Consider the following 26991-nt stretch of genomic DNA (forward strand, 5'->3'; position numbering starts at 1 on the left):
TGGAAAATAATGTCAGAAACTCAGCATAGAACTACATCCCATATCAAAATAAGGTCAAAATGGGTACATAATTTAGGTATAAAGTGTGATATTACAAGCAAGTTAGGAAAGCAAGAGATAGTTTACCTATCAGACATTTGGAGAAGAAGGAATTTATGGCCAAAGAAGAACTAGAGAACATTATGAAATGAAAAATGGATAACTTTGATTACATTAAATTAAAAAGTTTTCCTACAAACAAAACCAATGTATCCAAGATTTGAATAGGCGCAGAAAATATGGGGGAAGGGAAGTTTAAAGTCAGTGTTTCTGATAAAGGCCTAAAATAAGAACTGAGTTAAATTTGTAAGAATACAAGACGTTCCCCGATGATAAAAGGTCAAAGGATATGAAGAGACATTTTTCAGATGAAGAAATTAAAGACATCTATCATCATATGAAATAATGTCCTAAAAATCACTATTGTGATTAGGAAAATGCAAATTAAAACAACTTGGGGTACACCACCTCACACCTATCAGATTGACTAAGATGACAGAAAAAGATAATGATAAATGTTGAAAGGGATGTGGGAAAACTAGGACACTAACGCAATGTTGGTGGAGTTGTGAAATGATCCCACCATTCTTAAGAACAGTTTGGATATGCGGTATATAAAAATAATGGAATATTATTATTCTATAAAAATGATGAACAGACTGACTTTAGAAAGGCCTGGAAAGATTTACATAAAATGATGCTGAGTAGTAAAGCAAGCAGAAGCCAGAAAACATTGTACACAGCAATAGCAGGATCGTGTAATGATCAGCTATGGTAAACTTGGTGATTCAGTGATCCAAGGTAATCTCATTAAACTTTGGATCAAAAATGCCATCCACAGCCAGAGATTGAATGGCGATCAAAACATACTATTTTCACCTTTTTCCCCCTTCTGTTTTTTCTCTCATACTTTTCCTCTTTTGTTCTGATTTTTCTCTTCCAACATGATTCATATGGAATATGTAAAAAATGAATGTACGTGTACAACCCCCCTCCCCCCAAAAAAGTTGTTTTTTTTTAAATATGCAACTGAGGAAAAATAAACACAATAAAAAAAAAAGAGAGAGAGAGAGAGAAAGGACCCACACGTGCAAAAATGTTTGCAGCAGCTCCTTTTGTAGTGTTAAAGAATTGGAAAATGAGTGGATGCTCATCAACTGAGGAATGGCTGAAAAAGTACATGGCATACGAAAGTAATGGAATATTATTCTTCTTTGAAAAATGATGATCAGGCTAGTTTTAGAAAAGGCTGGACTTACATGAACTAATGCTAGGTGAAAGAAGCAGAACCAGGAAAACATTGTACACAGCAACAGCAAGACTGTGTGAGGATTACCTATGGCAGACTTGGCTCGTCTCAGCATTTCAAAGATTCAAGGCAATTCCAACCAACTTTGGACTGAAAATGATAATTCTCATATGAGATCTCCATATACTAGGATCAAAAGAAATGTTCTAAAAAAATTAGTTATGGGGCAGCTAGGTGGCGCAGTGGCACCAGTCCTGAAGTCAGAAGGACCTGAGTTCAAATATGACTTTAACACTTAACATTTCCTAGCTATGTGGCCCTGGGCAAGTCACTTAGCCCTGATTGTCTCAGCCAATCAATAAACAAACAAACAAACAAACAAATAAAGTGGCTATTATCATGGCATCCAAGAAACAGATTCTAAAGATGACGCAAGACAAAATATACCACCATGGAACTGTAAGGAGAAAGTTATGAGATAAAAAACTTAAGGTGAACACTGTCAAAATTGGCAGCCACGGGCTCTGGAATCCAAGGATCAGAGTTCAGATCTTCTCTCTGATACCTATAAACTGTGTAACCAGAAGCAAGTCACCCACCCTTGCTGGGCCTCAATTTTCTGATGTGTAAAATGAGCAACTTGGGCTGAATAATCCCTGAGCTCCCTTCCAAGTCTAGACATACGATATGTGACTTGCAGTTTAATTTAAAGTAAGTTTATTACTTTCTTATCCTCAGTGCTAAAATAATAAGTTTGAGTGTTTTTGAACACCATGCCAAATTAAACAAAGACAGATAATTTATTTTCTTGCCAAATACTAGACCAAACACAGAGCCTAAATGTTGGTTTGGTTCAGCTTCATTTAAAGGGCACATTTTCAAGTGTTAAAAGTTTTCATGAGTAAAAGCCTCACTGCCAAGTTATCTAAAAATGTCTATGAAAATTTAATTACATTTGATGAACAAACCTTTTTTTTCCTTTATGAGAAACAAAGAACACATTCACACCTTATCTTTATATATACCCACAGTATTTATATACAAACAATTTTCAATAATGGTCCTTTTGAAATTGATGAGATGATTTTTAATGTATTTGATTTAAAATAAGTATTCATGATTCCTAGCGAGTGAAAGTAACTCAAAAATTTCTCAAATAATTTAGATAAGTTTGGAAAAAGGAGGCTTTCAATCTACCTGAGTCTTAGGCATTTAAGAAATGTCAGCTGAAGAAAGAATTGGTAAAGCCCATCTATTTGACCATGAGTCTAAAGAAGAAGCAATTATTGTAATTTGTATTTCCAAGAATGTGATTGTTCTACCCCTACCTGGGGAAACCTAAAGTAAAGCACTTATTTACAGCAGGAGTCAGTAACTTTTCCATATTCCAGAAAATAGATCTCCTAGATTTGAACCTTAAATCCAATGTTATTGACTATCTGTATGTAAGTGGTTAAAAGGTTTAATTAATTAACAATTATTATGTGTCTCTGATGTGCTATATTTTGGATTAGGCTACAGAAATATAAGACAAAAATTAACTCATTCCTTCTCTTAAAGCAGTTTATTAGAGTTCATATCTCCCCTCTGATACTTATAAACTGTGTAACCAAGTATGTAAGTGCATACAGAATAAATACAAAATGAAGGGCACTAACAGAGGCTGGGATCAGGAAGACTCCAGCAGATTCCTAAAGGAAATAAAAAATTACATGAGGCAAAAAAAAAGAGAAAATACCTTCCAGGCATCAGTGATGGTCAATGCAATGACAGAGAAAAGGGAAGGAGTACTGTCTGTGAGAGACAGCCCATGCAGGCTGGATGTCAGTGATTTCCTCTGTTGAGAGGAGAGGGCTATCGGGGGAAAGATGGAGAGACGTGCATGAAAAAGATCAGCTCCTGCAGTCACAGAACTCCCAGGCTAAAGGCGGAGACAACAGGCAACAACAATGGACACCTAACACACACGGGGTAAGGAAAGGGAAGGCAGCAGCATTACAAGGGATGAGGAGGCTTCTTGCAACTGAGATCTGAAAGAATCCAGGAGGTGGGGAACAGAGTGATAGGCACAAGGAATGGCCAGGAAAAATGGGAGATGGAACGTCTTAATTAACAGCAAGAAGCCCGGTGTCAATGGACTGAGAGTCAGAGTGAGGTTAGGAAGGGCCGGGAATGCCAAAGATGAGTTTGTATTTGATCCTAGAGGCAAGAGAGAGCCGGGGAGGTGACAGGATTGGACCAGGGCTTGGGGGAAATGACTGGAACAGGCAGTGACTGGGGGCAGGCAGTTCCACCATGGGGCCATCACTAGGCGATCAGGGCCAGAGAGAAGAGGGCACTGGAAACGTTTAATGCAGGCCTTCACAAAGCACTGGCTACAGCGGGATGAGAGAGACCACAAGCCTCCGTGACTGGCAGGGTGGTCATGCCCTCAAGAGGTAGGGGGAGATGTGGGAGAAGGGAGGGTTGTCAGAGAAAGGCAAGGATCAGAGCGTTAGCCAGGCTGAGCTTGTTATGACCATAGGACATCCAAGAGTCTGTTGGAGATGTAAGACTGGAGGAGCCAGCACAAAGGTTAGGGAAGGATAATTAGATGGGAATCATCAAAGTAGAGATGATAACTGAAAGCAGAAAAGAGAAGAGGGTCCAAGACAGAACCTGGTGGGATGCCCACAAATGGCAGAGAAAAGCTCAATGAAGATCCAGGAGACTAAGCAGCACCAGTCACGCAGACAGGAGGAGAACGGGAGGAAGGGGCATCCCATCTAAAATCCCACTTCTTCTAGGAAATCCCTTTTCATTCTAGTGCTTCCTTCTACTAGAGGTCCTATATACAATCGCTTGTTTGTACCTTTTTGTTATCTCCCCCAGTAGGATCTCTGGCCTCTTTTTGTGTCCCTGGCACTTAGCACAGGGCTGGCACATGGTAGGTGTTTAATGGGTGTTGGCTAACAGCACAATCAACATCACTCAGGTGAGTTGAGTTTCAATCACAGCAAGGGACAGAGCCAACATGGTGTTTAGGACAGTGCAAAGAGATGAAGGGGCTGTGACCAAAACAGACCCTGGGGGATGGAGCCCTGATCCAGGATTGTCTGGATCCCTGCACAGGATTGACCTGAGATGACCCACCGAGGATCAATCACATCAAGTGTCTGCCCATCCCATGAAAAGGGCTGGGTGGGAAGAAAGTCTCACCCAAGCACTGAGTCTCATTCCAGAAACTGAGGCTGGAAAGAGAAGTAAACAGAAGAAAATGTCAAACAAAATGAAGAAAAAGTAAGAGAACTCAAGAGATGGAAAAAGAATGACCTATTTACAAGGACTACAAGATCACCTGAAAGAAAGGAGTGAAGGGTAGACAAAATGCAGCATTAAACAAAGTCAGAGCTGCAATGGAAAGAGAATTAAAAGCTGAGAAAGCCTTATGCAAGTAATGCATTACCAGCTAATTAGAATGGGACAAACAAAAAGCAAAGATTCCATGTAAAAAGAAAAATAAATTTTTAAATGAAAGTATTAATTTAAAAAAGAATCTTCTGGTAAATTCACTTCTTGCCGCTCTGACAATGCTGTCACAAAAAGAGGGCCATCTGAGGGGTGAGGGTGCTTGGGGGGGGGGGGGTGCCTCAGGGACAAGGGACCAGCCTTCTTCACTGTTAGGTTACTTGAAGGTATATGAGAATGTTTTAATCTCAGAGGTGGAGAGAGGTGCATGAGCTTCATTTCTTGCCCAGAATTTGTACTTTAGAGAGGTCTGAGAGGTCTTATTGGTCACAGGACACAGAGCAAAGAACACAACACAACTACATGATTTCAGCTCACATCTAGCAAAGATGCAAAGTTGGGAGGGGAGGGGGGGTTATAAGCCAACTGTTCTCAGAAGAATGGCCAATTATTAAAGGCTTCACAAAAATGTTCCAAATCACTAAAAACAAAAAGAGGGCAAACTCACAACTACTCTGGCAATTCCTGCTGAAAAACCAGGTGAGGCCCTGTAAACAAAGCACCTAAGACACCCATACCCCCTGCCCTGAGGGATCACTGGCAGAGGGGAGGCCCCAGCCACACCCAAGCCAATGGCACCTTCTGCAGCTGTCTGGTGATGAGCAGAGCCCCGGCTGTGTGAGGGCAGCACGTCAGGACTGCACTGTGAGGGGGGCCGAGAGGAGCGTGGCAAGGCTGATGGGAACTGACCCAAGGCAGAGACCACGATCCCAACACTGCAACATCACCACCACCAAACTTGCCTTCCAAGAGCCAGCAGAAGACACATCCCTGCCAGTCACTTGGAGAAGCAGAGGGCCACAGATGGAGAACATCAGTACAGAGGGCGTCATCTTTTTTTGATATATTCATGGGTCCCACTAAGTTGTTGTTTTGGCGGGTTTTTTTGGATAAGAAAAATAAGTGTTAAATTGGTTGGCTCTTGAAGAATAGGAAAAGAAATGACACAAGGGAAATTTAGGTGATGCAAAAGCAAAAATATCAATAAAATACCTTTAATTTTTAAAAAGGTGTATCAAATTCAATCTGCAATTTGGTCCATCATTCTGAAATACAATAATGATCAATGAACGCGTTCAAAAGATCATTCCTTCTGTGGTCCTTAATGGATTTCAGTAAAGGTTGGTATGTAGACAGAAGTTACAGAGAAATATACTTCAACTAAATAAGGTCTACACTTCACAGAGAGTTACCATCTAGGATCAATTTGCAATTGTTAGAAATTTGATTTTCAGTTCCAAATTCTCTCCCTCTCATCCTCCATCTCCCTGAACCAATAAGAAAGCAAGCAAGAAAAAAAGGGCCATTACAAAACAGACTCCTTCATTGCCCATGTTCAACAAAACACTTATTTCTGTCTTGCATTTCCTCTCTCCCTGGAAATAGGTAACATGTTTTGTCATCAATCTTATGAAACTGGTTGGCTCCTTAGTATTCTAGTATTCTAAGTCTTTCTTTGAAAAAAAAAAGTTTTATGACATCATATATGTCTTATATCATCATAGTTATCTCAACTACCCCACCTGTCCTAGAGACCCTTTCTATGTAACAAATATAGTGTGTCTGGAAAAGAAAAAAAATATCAGTACAGCTGACTGATACTTTGAAACAGTCTGAAAACCTGGGCAGTGTGTATCTAGCACCTATGGACCTCTCACCTCCAGGGAGGGTGGGTTGGTGGGGTTCTTTCATTTCTCCTCATTCAAGTCCCATGGGATCTTCATCTCTGAGTTACATTCACTTTGGGTGTTTTGGTGTGGGGCTACTCTGTTCTAAACACTGCTGTGGTCACTTTTGGGGTTTTGTTTTCTTGGCTCTGCAAACTTCACTTGGAGATCTTTCCATGTGTCTTTTGTGTCCATCACAGATCATTTCTTATGGCACAACAATGTTCCATTACATTCATGGACCACAATTTGTTTAGCCATTCTCCAACTGGAGAGCTCCTACTTTGTTCCCAGTTCTTAGTTACCACAAGGAGTGCTGGTATTCTAGAGCACATGAGTACTTACTTTTCATTGATCAGTTTCTTGGATTATAAGTCCAGGAATGGAGTCTCTGATTTAATGGGGATGGACATTTTAATCATTTTATTTGCATAATTCTAAATTGCCTTCTAAAACAGTTGCACCAATGCCTAGGCACTCTAATTCTGCCTCCAACTCTTACTACTATCACTGCATAAATTGTTCCCTGAGTTCTATTAACTTTACTTTGCATCAATTCATAATAGTCCTTCCAGGTTTTTCCAAAACCATGCTCTTCATCATTTTTTACAGCACAATAGGATTCCATCATAAACACATGCCATAATTTGTTCAGCGATTTTATAACTGATAGTCAAGATTTCAATTTCCAATTCTTGGCCACTATAAAAGAGTGGCTATAAATATTTTTGTACACATGGACCTTCTTTCTGCTTCTCTGACCTCTAAGGGGTCTAGGAGGGGTCCTCTAGACTTCAGGGCAAAGAATCTACCTGAGAGTTCAGGAAGGTCAAGACTGGGACTCAACATGCTAAATTCAGTATCAACATGGGGAACAGTGCAGAATGTGAGTGATTTCTGCCCCTCATTCAGGGGAAATTCTTCAGCAACTTTTCACAACATTAACAGAATTTCGGTAAACTGGATTCGTGTTTTGGAGCATTCAGAAAAGAGCTCAGTGGCAGCATACCACCATTACCACGTGGGGGAGGGAGTTACCTGGCTCGTTCCCGGGCTGCGTCCTCCCGAGCTTTCTCTTTCTCTTGCCTCTGCTGCTCGATGCGCGCCTCCTGCTCTCTCCTCTTCATCAGCAGCTCTTCCACGCGAGCCTGACGTTCAGCTTCCAGAGCTCGTTTGCGTTCCTAATATCAGAATCATTGTTTCCAAAGATATGTTTTCAATCGAAAAATAATGAAAGCCATCCCACTCTTTCCACTGACCAAGAGATTAGTTTTTTGGTGCCAAATTTCTGCCTTAGCCACAAGGAACATAGTCCTAGTGGTGGCAAACTAAACCCAAGGGCCCAAACACACCCATCTTAAAGTAACTTATTCTTTTCATCTGATTGCTGCAACAAGAATATTACTCACAAAATTATTAATTTAACAGCATGAGAAATTATAATACAAAATCATGCTTTTGAAGCACCAAACAGACACACACTGGGGCACGGGTCTGGCCCACAGCAGCTACTCCACAAATGCTGGCAGCTGATAGACTCTCTTGGTGGCCTTCTACCTAACAGGCCTTTGGGAGAGCTGAGGACGTATGGCTCATGAGGCAGGGAGCAGGACGGAGCTGGGCTTGGAGGCCGAAGCACCAACACCGACTGACTGTCCTGTGGACTGTACAAATGGTTGCCTCTCCTCTCTGTGACTCCGCCTCTTTAATTAAAAGTTAATTACCTGCACTGCTTCATCTCGGGCTTGCTTTTCCTCTTGTCTTCGCTGACGTTCTTCTTGTAATTCATTCAGCCGCTGTTCGTATTCTTTGAGCTTAGAAAGCACATCATGACGTTTATTCTGGGCTTCCAAAGTATTTATAAATGCAATTTCATTTACCTATAATAAAAGCAATGGATAACTCAAAGACTTTCAAACTGAATTCAACCAATTTTAGACTATAAGTTAATAGTAATCTAATCAGTAATGGAGACTTCTTCTCTCACCGAGGAAATACAGATTTATCCTTTGGAATACACATTTAAGCCTATGGACTAATTTACCATGACTAAACATAAAGCTTTGTAAGAAGACATATGTCAACTTAACTATATCCCAAAGAGAAGAACAGGTGGACAAAGGACCTCCACTTGATTGCCGAGTTTTGGAATTTTACTCTTTTTTTCTACAATTAAGCTCAATTAAAGTCAATAAATATTTGTTAAGTGCCTATTGCTAAGTGCTAGGGAAACAAAAAGGCTGACCAGCCGCTGGTTTTTAGGTAATTCTAACTTGAAAGGTACAATATGAACAATTATGTACAAACTACAGACAGGATAAATTTGAAATAATCAAAAGAAGGAAGGCACTAGAATTAGGAATCCTGAGAAAGGCTTCCTTAAGAAGGCAAAATTTTAGATAGAAGTTCTGGGAAGTCAGGAGGTAGAGAGGTAGAGGGAGAACATTCAGACATGATGGGAGATAAGTAGAATAAATGCCTGAAGCTAAGATAGGAAATATTTTATTTAAGCCAATGTTACCAGATCACAAAATGAGTGAAACTGTGGTGCTAATTACCAGTAGCCAGTAGCATGGAGAGGTGGTGCAGATATAAGAAGATTGCAAGATTTTCTATATTATCCTAAAAATGACAGAGAGCCACTGTTTGACTGAATAGGGGGTGATATGTTGCATTTTAGGAACTATTGCTTTAACAACTAAGTGAAGGATAGCTGGAGAGGCAAGGAAACCAATCTGCAGGCTGGCAGGCAGAAGGCAATAAAGGTCTTCATCAGGGTGGGGGCCACATCAGAGAAGTGGGCATATGGGCAGATGTTACAAAGATAAAATCAAAGGCCTTGGCAACAGATTGGATAGAGGGTAGGGGAGGTGAGTAGTGAGGAGATGAGAAGACACCTGGGATTCAAGCTGGAGTGACTGGAAATTTGGTGGGCTTTTTGATAGTAAGAAGGAAGTGTGGAGGAGGGCAGGCTTGTCTGGAAAGAAAATGAGCTAAGTTTAGGACATCCTGAATTTCAGATATCTCTGGAATCCAGTTATCCAGGGAGATTTCAACAGGCAGCTGGAAATTTAATATTAGAAGTCAACAAAGAAGTTAGGGCTAGATAAGTAGATTTCAGAATCATTGGCATGTAAACTGAATTCACAAGAATTGATGAGATCCCCTAGAGAAATAATAAAGGCAGAGATGAGATGAGGGCCCAGCACAGAGTCCTGTGGGATACCCATGAAGATTTAGCAAAGGATGGTAAAAACAGGTAGAAGGAGAACCACAAGAAGCACTTTCATGAAGACAAAGGCAAAGGATTGCTGAGCCTTCTCACTAGTCTTCATACAGCCCTGAAGGAAATATGCTGGGAAGTCCTAAAATAGGCTTTGTGTATATATACTGATAGACAAGAATTTAATAAGAAATTAACATGAATTTTCTAACACCAAGTTTGCCAAACATTTGAGTTGGAACCAAAACAAGAACAAAAGAAAGACCATCAGACCACAGGTCCTTTGTGATGCACAGAAATGTGGTCATCCTGTACTGAAGATCTTATGATGAACATTTGTAAAAAGATGACCCTAAAAACTGGTACTGTTCCATCGTGCATAGACCTAAAGATAGTGAAGTCTTCCAGATAAATGTTCTTTATGAAGGATTTTTTTTTCCTACATCAAGCACTGAAATATTGTAAAGCCTGCTAAGGGAAATATACAATCACAACAACAATAATAATTCAGCTCAACCACTCACATAAGAAAAACAAAACAAAAACGAAGAATGTATTCTATCCAGACCATAGTATGTGAGTTGGATGGATAACCCAGAGAACTGATGGATCAGAACATCTATTTTGGAAAAACCAGGAGGTAGCAATAGGAATTTGTGTACCGAGACAAGCACCACAAACTTGACACTAGGGTAACAGTAGGCACTATCCCATTCAGGATGGTAAGACCCACAGGGCACCAGGCCTAGTGGAAAGAGATTCTAGGAGATCACAAATCTTCTGCTGTCCAACCACCCAGGAAATAAGCCACCTAGTAGCTTCTATTTTACCCGATTGTTCCTTAGATCAAAATGATAGGTCAGTTGTTTCTTTCATGGCCTCTAAAAAACCTGATTACTGGGGGACAGGCAATACACTTTTGAAACAAGAATGAGGGAGAATTTAAGTCAGCTCTGCTAAAATCTCTAAGTGTTAGAGGACAAAAACTGGAAAAGTATTAGGTATCATCTAATTACATCGCTTTATCTGACCGAGGAATATACTTAGGGCTGGGGCCTTCTTCCCCCCATTCTCCTGATGCTACTACCAAACTCTGTCCCACAATAGAACACCACTCCTACTCCTCCTTCCTTGAAGAAGTATAGCTATTGGAAGAACTTTTTGAATTTTCCACCCTAAACAACATTTTCCACTTGGGGCAAAACCCTGGTCATCTAAGCCTGGTTCTAGATACTGTAGGGAGACAGTGGACTAGGCCCACAATCAAACAGGAGGAGACCAGGCTGAGTTTTGGAAACTAAAGAGAGTTTCAACGACCTCAAGATTCTACCTGACACAAAGGCCCTCACCTCTGAACCAGTTTTCATGTCATGAATATCTATGAAGTATGGAATGTCACCTCCTTTGCAGAGTCAAAACGAAGGCACCAAAATGTTGGTGAGGTACAGAGCAAGTGTGACTCCACAGGTAAATGTCATAGCAAACACCAAGAAAGAAAAGTCTGACCAGAAAAGAGGGGAGCCGAGAATGTAACAAGGGTCCAAGGCAGCTCCTGCACAGGCTCATCAGCTTCTGGGGGAACACTTTACAGAGGATTTACACAAAAACATGACAAAGAATCACAGATAATGAGTGGAAGGGCTTCAGGATCTATAGCACTGGAGGGAGCACCTACACAGAGATAAATAATAAACCCATCAAATTATCCCAACAAAACATCTTTTTCTATGACTAATTATTTGTTTCAAAACTAAAAAGATGTGATTAACACAGCCTCTTTCTAAGTTTTCATGGGTTTGTGTGGCCAACTAAAAATTCATTTGCTATTCAATCTTCATAGCGATGGGCCATTCTATTCTTAACTAGTCTGGTTCACAGATAATAAGAGACAGAAGTGGTCACACACCTAGTTTTTCTAGATTAAGAACTTGCCCACATTTCTTCTGCTACAGCTCTGAAGAACCCAGGTTCACTTTGCATGATCAGTCAGCAGAAGAGACTTTTAGTGGAGAATGAATAATATACTTTAAATGTATTGTGGATGTACATTTCTGGGTTGGCCTGAGAATTAAAATACAATCTGTAATACTTTTTCTAAGAGAAAACCAGTTTTAAGTCCTAAACAACCAACTAACAAAATCTAAATACAATTCTCACAGATATTTAATCTGCAAATTATTGATTTGTGGAACAAAGTGCTATTTACTTTAATGTATTGCCTTTTAAAAACAATACAGACCCTTTAAAACACTCTAATAAAACACTTCTTTTTATAAACTGCTTTTTAAGAGGCATTTTCGCTGACTTGTGTAAGAGGAGTAAAATATGAATATTTTAAAAAATTATGAATACAAAAGACCAATTCATTAACATATCCAGCCATCCACAATGGGGAAAAAAGACCAAGTTTGATATTTGAGTAGCAATACTGGAAAAATGGAAAACCAACTGCATTATACTATTAAGTAAGGAACCTTCTAACTGATTAAAAATAATACAAAATGCATTACCTATATCATAAGGCTTATGAGACAAGTGGGATGTAGAGCCTCCTCAGAAGTATGAAACATTATTCTAAAATAAAATAGTTATGATAATTTTCAACTAAGAAATTACCCAGTACAAAGTTAAGACAGTCCAAAAGCAAGAAGAGCTACAATTTTTCACCACTTGAAGTGTTAGACAACACCAAATGAGAAAGTGATAGCATTGTTTGACAAAGATTACAGCAGAGTGTAATCCATTAAAAAGAACTCAGTCATAAATCTGTGGAACTAATGAGAGTAGAGAAAAAATGGTGGATTTTCTGGTTTTGGTGTGGTTTTTTGACAGAAACACATTTAGAAAAGGAATTTCAGAGATTGGTTAATAACCAACAACTGGAAGGTATAGAACCAACTCAGGCAATAATTTCAGCAGGTTCTCCTGACTACATTATCCAGAAGAAAATACTTTATCCAAGTCTTTTGGCTCAATTAAGTTAGATTTTCAAGAATAAAGGAGCCCCAAAGGTCAGCCAATCTCACTTATTTGTAAGCTACGTAAATTTACTTCAGGAGTTTAAACATCTATCTAGTTGGGAGTTATATAAACCATAATTTCTTTAATATGATTACAGAAGTCACATCAGCATAAAAATAAAGGTAGGAAGGTAAATGTGCTAGAAAATTAAACAAATATGAATCCATTTAAACCAAGTGAAAAATAACCATTAAAATAGCCATAAAGTGAGTACCAATATTCACATGTTCCTGCCATTCGACAAATGAATATTCTGACAAGACAGTTTCAGATTTCCTAATATCATCTGGTCAAGGATTAGGGGAAGGAAAAAAAAAATTAAGCTTAGACAAAAGTCCTGTTTTGAATCTTTAGAGTAGTACAGAAGTGTCCTTGGAATTCCCAAGGCCCAGGAAAATTAAAAGTTCTGGGAGGCTCAGGATAGGAGCTGTGCATCTGGGATGTGAAAGCCAGACTAGCTCAAGACAGAGATTCCTCACCAAAGAGTAGGCCACAGGGTCCTACAAAGATGGTAGCCATCTGAGATATCAGTGTAGGAGTATTCACAGTGCCTCTGACATCCTGAGACAATGAACAAAATGACTTTAAAAGAATATAACCTGCAAAACCATACACACATTCGTAGTAAGTGGTCCTATTTATGATCTTTGAAAAATAATCAGGTTTGATAAAAATGACAAAAGTATCTTTAAAAGGAAAATGGCCAAGTTTACTGTTCAAGAAGGTACCTTGGCTTCTTCCTCTTGTGCCTTTTTCACGATGGCTTGTAACTGCACTTCCCGCTTAAATTCAGCATGAAGTAATTTTTCCTCCATCATTCTCCTTCGCTGATCCAGTAACTCCTCCTTCCACTTTCGGACATCTTTTTCCTAGGAACAAAGTGTTAATGTTACAACTTAAATGTGGCCTTCAGTCTTCCCTATTTCATGTAAGTGACCACATAAACATGTGGAGCTTTTGCACTTTCCTTCCACTGATTACTATTTGATAGTGAAGGAAAGGAACAGAACCCACTGGAGAGTATCTAAGGTCAGTTCTGTTTCTCTTCCCATCTCTCCCAAAGCTGTCACACAGCTCCAACACCCTCATTTCATGTTTCCCAAGCAAGAAACTTCATGGCTGATATTCTGAAAATGACAAAGTGGAGACAATAATTTATGAGAGGGGGGGTGTTTAGACTAGATAAGAGAAGAATGCAGGAAGACACAACAGTTCCCTGTTATAAAAAGAAGGAACACGGTGACCAGGAATCAGAAATACAAACGACAATGTCACCTCATAAGGCATTTCAGCTCCCCTCCATTTTTAGATAAGGAGACTGGGGTACAGAGGAGTAATTTGCTCAGCACTGCCCAGCTTTTAAGATGAAGAATCTACATTTGAACCCAGGTCTTTTGCCTTAAGTCACTATATCTGTAGACTTAGCACCATGTCAAATGGCCTCTACCAGTCAGGTGTTTCTTGTAAGAGTTGCAGGAGCGTTGTGGAACAGAAAAAGCTCACAATGTAGAGTCAGAAGACAATTCCTATTCTGAAGCAGACTCCCATTCCCATCTCCTTTCTTCAACCTGGCCTCTTTCTATTGCACCTAGTTCCCAATTCAAGCAATTCCATGGATCATGGAACCTTAAAATGCCTTTATTTCTCTGAACCCCCATTTTCTCAATTGTAAAACAGGAATAATTCATGTTTTTTTAAACTACCCCTCAGAGATTATTACATGTAAATGGAATATAATGTATGTAAAAAACACTTTGAAAACCATAAAGCCCTTAGCAAATAGAAGATGAGGGTATTAGGGGAAAATATGTGACACAAGGAGCTGGACTCCATAGTTCCTAATGTTCCTTTTATCTCCACTGCTCTACAATGCTATGGCTTGCTTTGCAAGGACATTCTGATGCAGAATGAAGAATCACAAACAATTTCTATTTCAGTTTAAACATACAAGAATAAAAGAAATGTCAACATCAATATGGGACTTACCCAAAAATAGGTTAAAGTAAAAATTTAGAGTTTATTATCATAAGCATTTGAGTTTCATCTCTTTATGATAAATTATTAAAACAAAAATGATAAAAGCTATGAATTGCTGATAATCAAAGGTCTTCAAAGTATTTTTCTTTTTGTATCTTGTATTGTATTTTGAAGCCAGTTTTACACATCACCATCCCACTAGGACCAGCTCAGTACTACATTCTGATATAGTATGGATCATCTTATCTTCCACAAAACCATAAGAAGAACATTCAGAGAAAGGACAACTTTAAAATAATAATTTTAAGTATCAATGGGCTGGCACACACTTCCTTTCCAGCCCTCTCTTCCTATCTCTTTCTCTCCAATCTGTAAAGAGATTTAATTTGTATCCAAAGAATACACAAAAATATACCAACTGTGAGGATATAACCTACATACATTATCTGTAATAATATATAACATATTTAAGTATACTAAAAATATATCCTTTAGCTATACAAAAAGTTAATTTTGTGAATTTCTTTTTTTTTTTTTTTTTAATTTAATAGCCTTTTATTTACAGGATATATACATGGGTAACTTTACAGCATTAACAATTGCCAAACCTCTTGTTCCAATTTTTCACCTCTTACCCCCCACCCCCTCCCCTAGATGGCAGGATGACCAGTAGATGTTAAATATATTAAAATAGAACTTAGATACACAATAAGTATACATGACCAAAACATTATTTTGCTGTACAAAAAGAATCAGACTCTGAATTATTGTACAATTAGCTTGTGAAGGAAATCAAAAATGCATGTGTGCATAAATATAGGGATTGGGAATTCAATGTAATGGTTTTTAGTCATCTCCCAGAGTTCTTTTTCTGGGCATAGCTAGTTCAGTTCATTACTGCTCCATTAGAAATGATTTGGTTGATCTCGTTGCTGAGGATGGCCTGGTCCATCAGAACTGGTCATCATCTAGTATTGTTGTTGAAGTATATAATGATCTCCTGGTCCTGCTCATTTCACTCAGCATCAGTTCGTGTAAGTCTCTCCAGGCCTTTCTGAAATCATCCTGTTGGTCATTTCTTACAGAACAGTAATATTCCATAATTTTCATATACCACAATTTATTCAGCCATTCTCCAGCTGATGGACATCCACTCAGTTTCCAGTTTTTAGCCACTACAAAAAGGGCTGCCACAAACATTCGTGCACATACAGGTCCCTTTCCCTTCTTTATAATCTCTTTGTGATATAATCCCAGTAGTAACACTGCTGGATCAAAGGGTATGCACAGTTTGATAACTTTTTGAGCATAGTTCCAAACTACTCTCAAAATGGTTGGATTCGTTCACAACTCCACCAACAATGAATCAATGTCCCAGTTTTCCGCATCCCTCCAACAATCATCATTATTTTTTCCTGTCATCTTAGCCAGTCTGACAGGTGTGTAGTGGTATCTTAGAGTTGTCTTAATTTGCATTTCTCTGATTAATAATGACTTGGAGCATCTTTTCATATGACTAGAAATAGTTTCAATTTCTTCATCTGAGAATTGTCTGTTCATATCCTTTGACCATTTTTCAATTGGAGAATGGCTTGATTTTTTATAAATTAGAGTTAATTCTCTATATATTTTGGAAATTAGGCCTTTATCAGAACCTTTGACTGTAAAAATATTTTCCCAGTTTATTGCTTCCCTTCTAATCTTGTCTGCATTAGTTTTGTTTGTGCAAAAACTTTTCAGTTTGGTATAATCGAAATTTTCTATTTTGTGATCAGTAATGATCTCTAGTTCTGCTTTGGTCTTTTGTGAATTTCTAAGGAAAAGCAGCCTCACACAGTAGACTCTGGATTATTAATCAGCTGGGGTATGTAATCATTCTTATAAATCTGAATCAATTCTCTAGATGTACATCACAAATAAAGACTGTCAGAAAAACTTACTGTAAAGTGTTATCTCATTGTTCATTTCTTGATTTTCAGCTGTACACATTTTCTTTATGAATAACTTTTGTCACATATAATAATATTATTAATTTTATCTTTTACAATCTCCTTTCTTTCATTTGATTATAAATTGTTGCATATCCACAAACCTGAGACTAATTTCTTCCTTGCTTTTTCTAATTTGTTTACAGTGTCATATTTTATTGTTAAGGCATAAACCTATTTGGAATTTATCCTGGTAGACTGTGAAAAGATGTTGATCTACACTTAGTTTCTGACAGACTGCATTAGTTTCCCAATAGTTTTAGTTAAATAAAGAGATATTGCTCCAATAAGTGGTTTTCCTAATAATGGACTAGCCTTGCATTCCAGTTTAAATTCCACCTGGTAACAGATTACTGTAATCTTCCTGTTTATGTAAACTTTGTATAAATATTAATTATAATCTTTGGTCTATTTTTTTCTGTTTTGATTCTTCCTTAAGTATCAAAACCATATTTGAATCACAGAAGAAATCTGATAGGATTTCTTTCGTCTTTTGAAAAACTGTCTATCTAGTTTAGAATTAATTTTTCTTTATATGTTTGATAGAATTCATATGCAAATCCATTTGGTCCTTTTGTTTGTTTTTTGGTAGATGGAAGTACAATTATGGCTTGTTTAATTTCTTTTTTTTCTATTAACTTGTTCCATTGATTTCTTGTTCCATTAATCTATACATTTCATATTTTTGAAAAAATTCATCCATTTCATTTAGATAATCAGTCTTACTAACATAAAATTGGAAAAAATCACTTCTAATAATTCCTTTATTGAATCTTCAATAGTTGTAAATTCATTCTTTTCATTTTTCATGTTGGTCATTTAATTTTCTCCTTTCCTTTCCTTGTTTTAATCCACTTAGCTAACCGCTTATCTTTACAAACAAGCAAACAAAAAACACAGCTCCTAATTTTATTTATTAATTCATTTGGCTTTTTGTTTTTAATTTATTTTCAATATCATCTTGATTCTATTTTCATGAAAGAAATTTCTGCCTTGCCTTACATACTTAAAATCTTCATATATTATTTCATTGTCATTATCTTTAATAAATTTATTGGTTTTTCCTATGACTTGTTCTTGGACCCATCTATTCTTTAGAAAATTCCATCTCTAATTTTGAGTCATTTATTGAATATAATTTTTATTGTGTTATAGTCAGTAAAAGATGCATTTTATATATGTTTATCCCATTCACATTCATGGTTATTGTTTTTAATTGTGTATTTATCTTTATTCTACTCTCTCATCTTTTCCTTCTTCCATTTTATCAAATCTATCTTTTAATGAATTATGTGCCTTTTCCAGATCCTCTTACAGAGTTTCTTTTCCTTTCCCCATTTTTCTTCTAGCTCTCTTTTGAGATCTTTTAAAATTTCTTCTAGGAGAGCCTTGTTTGATGGGGATCAGGTTGTATCACCCTTTGGGGCCTCCATCTGGAGATAATCTGTCTTTCATCTCCTCAGGGTTTGAAATTGGTTCTTTTTCACCACAGAAGCTGTCTATTGTGAGAGTCCTCTTAACGTTTTTACTCATTTTTTCTGCTTTTTTTTACATTTTTTACTGCTTTAGGACAGAGGAGGCTTTCCAAGCTTCCTCTCTCAGCAGTAGCTTCCTCTAGAAGTGGCAGTGGCTGTGCTGGGATCACGCTGACTCATTCCTGGTGCTGTGCAGGTGCATCCAGGATTTGGGGTTCATTATTAAACTTTGTGTTTGTACTGGATGTTTTCTAACTTCTCTGCTGATCTACTGGCTTGCAGCCAGAGCAGAATGGCCAGCACTGTGGTAGAGTCTTCCCTGTAGATTCTCCTGCAGAGTCTGCAGGGACCTGGGACTCTGTGCTATCTGCATTGGCATCTGTGCTCAGCTGGTTGCCCTGGCTGCCTCCCTCCTGTTTCAACTGAAACAGACCTTTTTTGGTTGTCTTCAAAATTATCTTCTGCTGGTAATTTGTTGCACTCCCAATATCTGTGGGTTCTGCCAATCCAGAGCTAATTCAGAGGCTGGATTTGCTAATTAGTCTGAGGGTTGTAGGAGGTCAGAAAGAAACATGTGTCCTCTCTGCCATCTTGCCTCTGCTCCCAGAAGTCTCTCTCATCTTTTCCTAATCTTTGTTTCCCTCCCTGGAATTATTAAAGCTTAATCCTTCCCTTAAACTACAATCTCTCTTATTCCCTTCCCCCTTCTTTTTCCATTGACTGAAACACATTAATATATCCAATCCTCTCCTTGTATCAACTCCTTTGACCAGTTCTGATAATGAGGTTTAAGTATGGCCCATTCCTCTTCACCACCCCCTTCCTGCTAGTTTGTATAAATTTGATTTGCAAATAAGATAATTTTTCCTATTCCTACTCTCCTTTTGCCCTAAGTATATTATTCCTCTTTTCTATTCTTCTTTTACCGTCATCAAAATATAACAGAATTACTGCCAGGCCCTCTAATCAAATATCACTCTATGATCCCTGATGATGATATTGTTCTGATAGGATACACATATCCTTTCCTTATATCATAGTGTAAACAGTTTATTCTTATTAAGTCTGTCATGTTTGCCCCATTGTTTCTTTTTTATGCTTTTTTTGACTCCTAGATTTATATTTCAGAGCCAACGCTAACCCTAACCCTAAAATGTGCACTAATCCTAAATTTCCTTAAAGATCCTTTTTTTTTTCCTCCCATAAAATTATACTCAGTTTTGTTAGATAAGTTATTTTTGGTTATAATTCCCTATTATCTTGAGTTTCATATTCCAAGCTCCTGTTCTAAGAGAGGCTGCTAAATCTTGTGTGAGCAATCTCATTTCATACTGACAATCATTTTTAACTTTTTTTATACTCTTATTTCATTTCCCGTAGAAATTCTAATTGCACTTCTGTCCAAACTGTGTTTTACTTCACCTATCTAGAATCTTTCTGTCTGTTTTTGTGTCTTACGAGCTGAGCGTCTGTCCTCTTTGGTCCTTGAGCAGCTTTCTGCGGATCTCAGGGACAGTTCAGACTAAGGTCCGACTCAGGATGTGATGCAGATTGCCCTCTCAGTCTGAGCTCTGCAAGTTTCTAATCCGGGGTTGGGTGTGTGCAGTAGCATTCCTGTTGGTCTATCAATGACTGGAGTCCCAGCAGACCACAGTTGGACTGTGACATCAGACGGCTGGAAATTAGCCTGCTGGTTCGAAGTGAAAAAACTTCAAGCTACCTTTTGTTTTGCCACTTGTACCTTAGTTAACGCTGTAGGCTTCAGAATGTATTGGAGATTACAACTAACACCTATAGAGATACTGGGATTCAAAACCACACAGCCACCACTTGGCTTCTGCTCCTGTTGCTCATCTGTTACACAGTCCATCCTTGACTCTAGGACTCTGCCCTTTGTCACAGGCTTCTTCTCTCTGCTCAGATCCTGTGGCTGCCAGTTGGGCCCCTGTTTCTCTGTTATGCATCAGGTTGACCCCTCTCTGATACACCTGGAATCTCCTTCTGCCCAATGTCCAGTCTTGTGCAATGGAAAGCCAGACTATGAACGCAGACCTCTCTACTTCCCTTTGCTGGCTGGAAATGTGACTTGCTCTAATTTTGCCTTTGATTCCCCAATCAGAAATTAGTTGGTGCATTTTCTAGATCTCTCTCGATTAGCTGGACTGGAGGAGCTGGGCCACACTACTTCCTTCCTACTCTGTGATCTTAGCTCTGCTTCTCTTCCCTTCTACAAGCTAAGACTCCTAGATATTTAACATCAACTCTTCATTATCACGCAGTCTTAACCCCCTCACCATACTTTGCAGTTATCTCTGAACACAGTGTGTGAATATACCTTCCTGACCTCAAAACTACCTTGATGAAGAGGCAGAATGGCTCAAGATAGTAATAAGTGGAGTCAAGCAGACCTGGCTACAAATTCTAAGCCTAACACTTAATAGCTCAGTAATCATGGAGTAAGCCCCTTTACCTCTCTTGAGTTTCAACTTCCTCATCTTTAAAATGGGAATAACCTTACCTGGAGTATTATCTCCTAGGGCTAATACAAAGATCATTTTAGATAGAGTATATAAATTTTTTTTATAAAACAGAAATCCATATATAAATATCAGTTATTAAATTAAAAATATGCAAGCAAATAAAAACTACTTTCATTTTCTGAAAATTCATTTTAGTTTTTGTGCATATTAATTTAGTCCACAGGTATTTATTAAGCACTTATGTGTCAGGCACTATTATAAATATTGGGAAGAAAAGGAAAAGCAAAAGACCACAGTTCTTACCCTCAAGGAATTCACATTCTAATGTGATGAAGACAACTTGTACATAATTAGGTATATGATACACAATAGATGGTCATCTGAAAAGGGAAGGGACTAAGAAAGGTGCACCGAAGAGGTCTTGAAGGGGCCAGGGAAACAGAGGTATGGTAGTGAGAGAGAGGGCAGGAGGACAAAGGCAAGGAGCTGAGGAATGAAATCTTGTGCTCCAGGAGCTGCCATAGCCCAGTGTAGCTAGACTATATACACAGACTATACATAGTAGACTATAACCTATAGAGGGCTCTGGAGAGGTAGGTGATGTCACATGAGCAGAAAATAGGAAAAGGACGGGTTATACAGAGCTTCGAACACCACAAAGAGTATACCTTTGATTCTGGAGCTAACAGGGAGGCCTTAGAAGCCACATGGCAGCTGCGGGAGGCCCAACCATTCCCATAGCTGACCCAGAAGAGAGAGTGTCGTGACCATGGCTCTGACAGGGACCAGACACAGGCCCAGAAAGGACCTCCCTGCCTTCTGCCCAGGCAAAACGGCTTACCCGTTCTAACAGTTTCTGAAGCTTCAATGTTTTCTCTTCCCGCAGTTTTTCCCTTAGCTGCTGGGCCTTCATTTGCTTTTCTTCATGTTTCTTCTTGGATTCTGCAATTGTCCTATTGACACATTAGGAAGAAGCAAGGGACAAACACTTTAGAAGATTCAATGCAAAAATCTACACTCAAATCAGAAGTCAAACTTCTTGAAAAACAAACCCATTTTTAACTGCAAGTCATTTATGTTAGTCATGCAGTTCTGAAGGTGTCAGCAATCCTTCAGGGGCAAGGGCCTTAAAAGATTAAGTGACAGCTGTTTTTAATGCTATGGGCTAGCCAGTTTCTTTTGATAGTGAGGATATTAAATCAAGTTTAAAAGCTCAAACCTTTTGCGAGAGGGTGAGGAAAGCTTTTCATGCATGTGAATCCCATGTCCTGGAGGTCGGGCAGGTTCCTCCTCGACTATATCACCCCAAGATGTATTTTGACGCCATGACTCTCGAGCTGCTCCAAGTTAAAAATCAGTTGATTTTGTTATTAGAGAACAATCTTGTCTCAATATACCATTTTGAAAAGTGTAACTCTGAAAGTGACTAGTTGAAATGACAACATCTATTCCTACTCAATCATTTGCTATAAAAAGAAACTCCATGGGAATTTTAGGAAGATGAGATAGTGACATATCCTAGTGGAACCTCTGCCCTCACCACACTAAATCATATAAGAGTCCCCCCCCAAAAACATTGTTAGAAAGAAAATTAAACACAAGCAACTCACCAAAAGGTAATTCTTATATAAAAAAAAAAAAAAAACGGCTTAAGAAGAGCTAAGTGAAAAGGAATAAACCCCACAGAGCAATCAGGCTGCCAAATACTCTGGAATAGGGAGATTATGCCTCAAGCTATAAAAGAGTTAATTTCAAAACTGGGTACCTGGAATTACATCAGCCTTCAAAGTTCAGAACTGCCCTAACCCTAGGGGATCATGCACCCAGAAAATCTCTCACTCCATGTGCTTTCCTGAATTCACTTATGAGTTTCTTTTCACAATACATCTCTTGAAAAAGGACTATCTTACCATACTATGTTATATTATAATATCCTGTTGTATTACATCCTGCCCACTCTAAAAAAGCAGGAGTTGCAGTCATGATCAAGAGTAATAAAGAACATAAGGAATTTGCATGAACATGGGAAGATCCAAGATAACAGGACAGTTCCTTCATCTTTAAAATGAGAGGGTTGTAATAGACGCACTCTAAGGACTATTCCAGATCTAGATACTTGAACATCTAGAAAATCAGGACAAAAGTAGTAGAACCAAGAAAATGATCTAACAGGCTACAACACATAAACTATTCACATATGCACAAAATACATATACATCATAAATACACCTGTCTATCAATACATATACCCATATGAACACTGTTGGGCGGCAGTATTATTGTTCAGGTGTTTTTCAGTCATGTCCAACTCTTTGTGACCCCAATTTGGGGTTTTCTCAACAAAGATACTGAAGCTATAAAAAACAAACAAACAAACAAACAAAAAAGATACTGGAGTTGTTCGCCATTTCCTTCTCCAGCTCACTTTATAGTTGAGGAAACTGAGGCAAACAGAATCTGGGGCTAGATTCAAACTCAGAAGGATGAGATTTCTTATGGCTGAACCTGGCATTCTATCCGCTATCATCATAATTTTTGTTTCTTCAGCTTTGTCTGACTCTCATTTTACAGATGACGAATTTGAGGCAAGCAGGGTTAAGACCCAGGGTCGTACAACTAGTGTCTAGGCCAGATCTGAAGTCAGGAAGATGAGTCTTACTGATTGCTAGTCGGGCACCGTGTGTACTATGGCACCCCTTGCTGGCCTAGTGGCCCTGTGGAGGGCACTCACTCCTTTCTTTCCTTCCTCCTATCTGGAAGGGGCAGAATAAATCTTGGTGACCTTCGTCTCTGTCACCAAGACTTGTCCCATTTTCACCCTGCCCCCTTTCCTTTCTCACATCTGGGAACTTGTCAGAATGACTGCCAGGCACTGTGTGACAAGGTCTAGAAATACTAAAGAAACCAAAAGACAACCCCGTTGTCCAGAGCTCACAGCTGCAGATGATGTCCCTTTGGGAGATCCTGGGCAGAGGGAGGCCCTCCGCTGATCACTCCCCTCAGAAAGCCATAAACGCCCGAATCATCTCTCCAGGAGGGAGTTCAGCTCAGACCCTTCTCCTTTCCTCCCCTGGCCATACTCCTCCTCTTCCAGGAATTTTCTGACTGCTCCCCCCCCCCCCCCCCCCCCCCCCCCCCCCCCCCCCCCCCGGTTAGGAACCTTCCCAGCCCTGCAGGCTTCTTTTGTGGATGGTCTTCCTCCTCTAGAGCCTAAGCTTCTTAAGGACAAGGATTGATTTTCTTTTTGTACTTTTAACCTCCCTTAGCACAGAGCCTGACACATAGCAGGTGCTTAATAAATGTTTATTGACCAATTGACACTTGCATTAAGGGAGCTTTGGAAAAAATCTGATAAAAGGTGGGATTTCAGCCTACACTTGAAGGAAGCCCAGAAAGTTAAGAGTGGAGATAAGGAGAGAGACCCAGACTGGGGTCACAGAAAGTGAAACTGCCCCCTGGTCAGCCCGAGGCTGAGAGAAGAGGCCCATGTTGTAAAAAGTAAGAATCCTGGAGAAGCAGGAAGCAGACAGGTTTGGGGGGATTTAAAAACCAAAGAGACAGTTTTCTATTGGCTCCTACAGGGAATGGCAAGCTGTCAGAGGGACTGGGTGGGGAAAGCGAAGAGAAGGTCATCTCATATTTTGGGAAGATCAGTTTGACAGCTGAGTGGAGGATGGGACAGAATGGGGAGAGATCGACAAAGGAAGATTGGCCAGACTCCAAAAACAGTCTGAGCATGAAGGACCTGGACCAGCAGGGGATGGGGGGTGAGGGGGGTCCTCCTCAGCCACACCCTACTACAGTTAGTCTAGCCTTGGGTCTGAGGTCAGGAAGAGGAGACCTCCTAAAGAGCTCAGCTTGAAAAGGCTCATGTCTCCCCCTGCATCCAGGCCACCTCCAGTCACATTGGTCTATCTGGCCACTGGCCCTACAGGGCTCAGAGGGGAAAGTGAGGCTGGCAACCTTGCCCAGTCCTCCCTCACTTCTATTCAATTCACTCGCTTGTTATGGCATCATCTCCCTGATGTCATGATCCCCTTCGAGACTGGAGGACTAACAACAGGGGCAATAAAATGCCCCCTCCTCTGCTATTTTGCAGAATTCAATTAGACAAAAGGTTGTTAATAAAATCATAGTAGTTCAGAGCTCTCTTAGAAATCTCCTAAGATCCAGAGAGAACTGTGGGCTTTTTGGAATGATTTAAACTTTTGGGTCTTTAGATTATACCAATTTAGTCAGGAGTAAAATACTTTTAGGTTAAACAAATCAAGCAAAGCTCCAGTCTGAGCTGTTGGACCACCTTGACCTTGCCTTTGGTTTCTGACACAGCCCTCCCTTCAGGTTCCCTTTTCTCCTCTTGTTCCCATTTTCAGTCATGACTTCCTGCTCACTACTCCTTCCTAGCCCAAGTTGTGGTGTCTTGCTCAGCACGTGGGAAAGGGTGGCGGAGGGAGATGGAGAGACACTGCCAGCTGCTGCTGCTCAGATTTTCCAGTCTTCCCCCTAACTCTCAATCTGACTCTGGGAGTCTGAGTACCTCCCTATCAAATTCCTGGGCAAGATTTAATTCCACCCTCTGACTCAAGATGACCACGGTCCCAAATGTTTCTCCAGGGAGAGAGAGCAAAGAAGCTTGTCCCTCCAAAATGAAAATACCACGATGCTGGGAAGTTCTTCTGAAATCCCTAAAAGCCAGAATTCATCACTCTAACAAATGGACTTTATTTTTCTTTCTCAGAAATAAAGGTTCAAAATTGAGGGAATGGGAAATGACTCATGTGAAAAACAAAAGGAATCAATAAAACATTTTTTTAAATATAAAAAAACTCTAATAAGTGCATCTCTCTTTATAAGCACATATACATGCACATTCACTTGGTATATATACCTTCATAATCAGCAAGGACATCATTCCAGTCCATAGACATGCCACAGAAAGATATACTTCCACTGCTTACACTAGCCTGAAATATAATAAGGAAAATTTGAACACAAATTTTCAAAGAAAATTCTAAACTAAGAAAGACTGTGTGTATGTTTGTGTGTGTGTGTGTGTGTGTGTGTGCATACATGTGTGTTGTAACAGAATCTTAAATATATACAACCAAAAATGGAGAAAAAAGGAAAAAATATCTCATTCAATTTCTTAAAATTTTAGAATGTTGCTTTAATAAAAACAGTGCAAAATATAAACAATAAGACTATAATTGAAAGTTTTTAACAGTTCATATTAAATTTTCTAAACAAGAGTTACTCACGAGATTAGAATGAGCACCTGACAAATACCACAGCTTTTGAAATGAAAGAATAAAATAAAATGAAAAAGAAAAAACAATAAAAGAAATACCAATAATGGGTGACATTCATCTAACAACAGCTCATGTCTATAGGGCCCTTTAAAATTGATGAAGTTTGTCCTATCCAGTCTAGATTGGAGTTAGCTAGAGAAACACAAACTTTTCATTGGACATTTCTGACTCTCTTCTCTATATCCTACTGTCCACTTGGTGCAGCTGCCAACATCACCATTCCCCTTGGCTACTGCCAACAGTGCAGTGACTGGCTGTCCCTACCCCATGTCCAGTCTGAACACTGCTGCCAAAGTAACTTTCCTTGAAGTCATGTATGACTGTTAACTCCCAATTCAACAACTCAATTCCAAGGGGCCATTATAGCTTCTAGGCTGTTTTGTACTAAAGCTTGGTACAATTTGCCTCCAACTTGTCTTTCCAACTTCACTGGATGTGATTTCCCTTGCCACATTCTGTGATCCAAACAAATTCTCTCTGCTCCTCAGTCTCTATGTCTAGACTTTGTGCTTCTGCCATGCCTGGAATGCCTTCCTGCTGGTCCCCGTCCAAAAAGCCCTTTCAAGTCCCTCTTACTTTAAGATGAAGCTCAGGCCCCATCTTCCACTTGTAACTCCCCTAGCTGCTAGCACCTTCCCTCCCAAATGACTTTGGATTTGACAACTTTCTACCACTCTCTAGCCCTTCACTTTATATTTGTGCTGTATTTTTTCCCTCTGTCCTGCTATGTTCCTCATTCGAATGTAAGGGCCCCTGGAGTAGGAACTTCTGTATCCTTTGTGCTTGTATCCCTATGCCCAGCACAATGCCTGGCACAAAGAAGGGTTTAATAACACTTGTTGACTGATGGATCAACATGTCAGCCAATGCTGGCACCAGTTTAGAATCTAAACTTCACAAAAGTTAAGTAAGGAGGAGAGTGGAAGTTTAGGAGCAGTACTCCTGGATTAAAAGCAGCTAAATGCAAAAAAGGGACAAGCAAGCTTATAAGGGGCTGACAAAAGGCTCAGCTAAGTGAAATCATACTATTAGCATTTAAGGATGAAGTTGGAAGAA

At 39.3% G+C, this 26991-nt stretch overlaps 1 protein-coding gene across 4 annotated transcripts in view; it reads right to left on the minus strand.

Moving 5' to 3' along the window:
* The window catches only part of SCAPER (S-phase cyclin A associated protein in the ER), a 352222-nt gene that overhangs the window by 244374 nt on the left and 80857 nt on the right, over positions 1 to 26991 (minus strand). For all 4 annotated transcript variants that reach the window (XM_031956800.1, XM_031956799.1, XM_031956801.1 and 1 more), the window contains 6 exons: positions 25515 to 25590; positions 21846 to 21963; positions 21468 to 21579; positions 13435 to 13575; positions 8187 to 8342; positions 7501 to 7643 (listed from right to left, as the gene is read on the minus strand). In XM_031956800.1, the coding sequence (XP_031812660.1) occupies positions 7501 to 7643; positions 8187 to 8342; positions 13435 to 13575; positions 21468 to 21579; positions 21846 to 21963; positions 25515 to 25590 (746 nt within the window). The remainder of the gene's footprint in view (positions 1 to 7500; positions 7644 to 8186; positions 8343 to 13434; positions 13576 to 21467; positions 21580 to 21845; positions 21964 to 25514; positions 25591 to 26991) is intronic.

This window comes from Sarcophilus harrisii, chromosome 2, assembly GCF_902635505.1.
Source record: "Sarcophilus harrisii chromosome 2, mSarHar1.11, whole genome shotgun sequence".
NCBI lineage: Eukaryota > Metazoa > Chordata > Mammalia > Dasyuromorphia > Dasyuridae > Sarcophilus > Sarcophilus harrisii.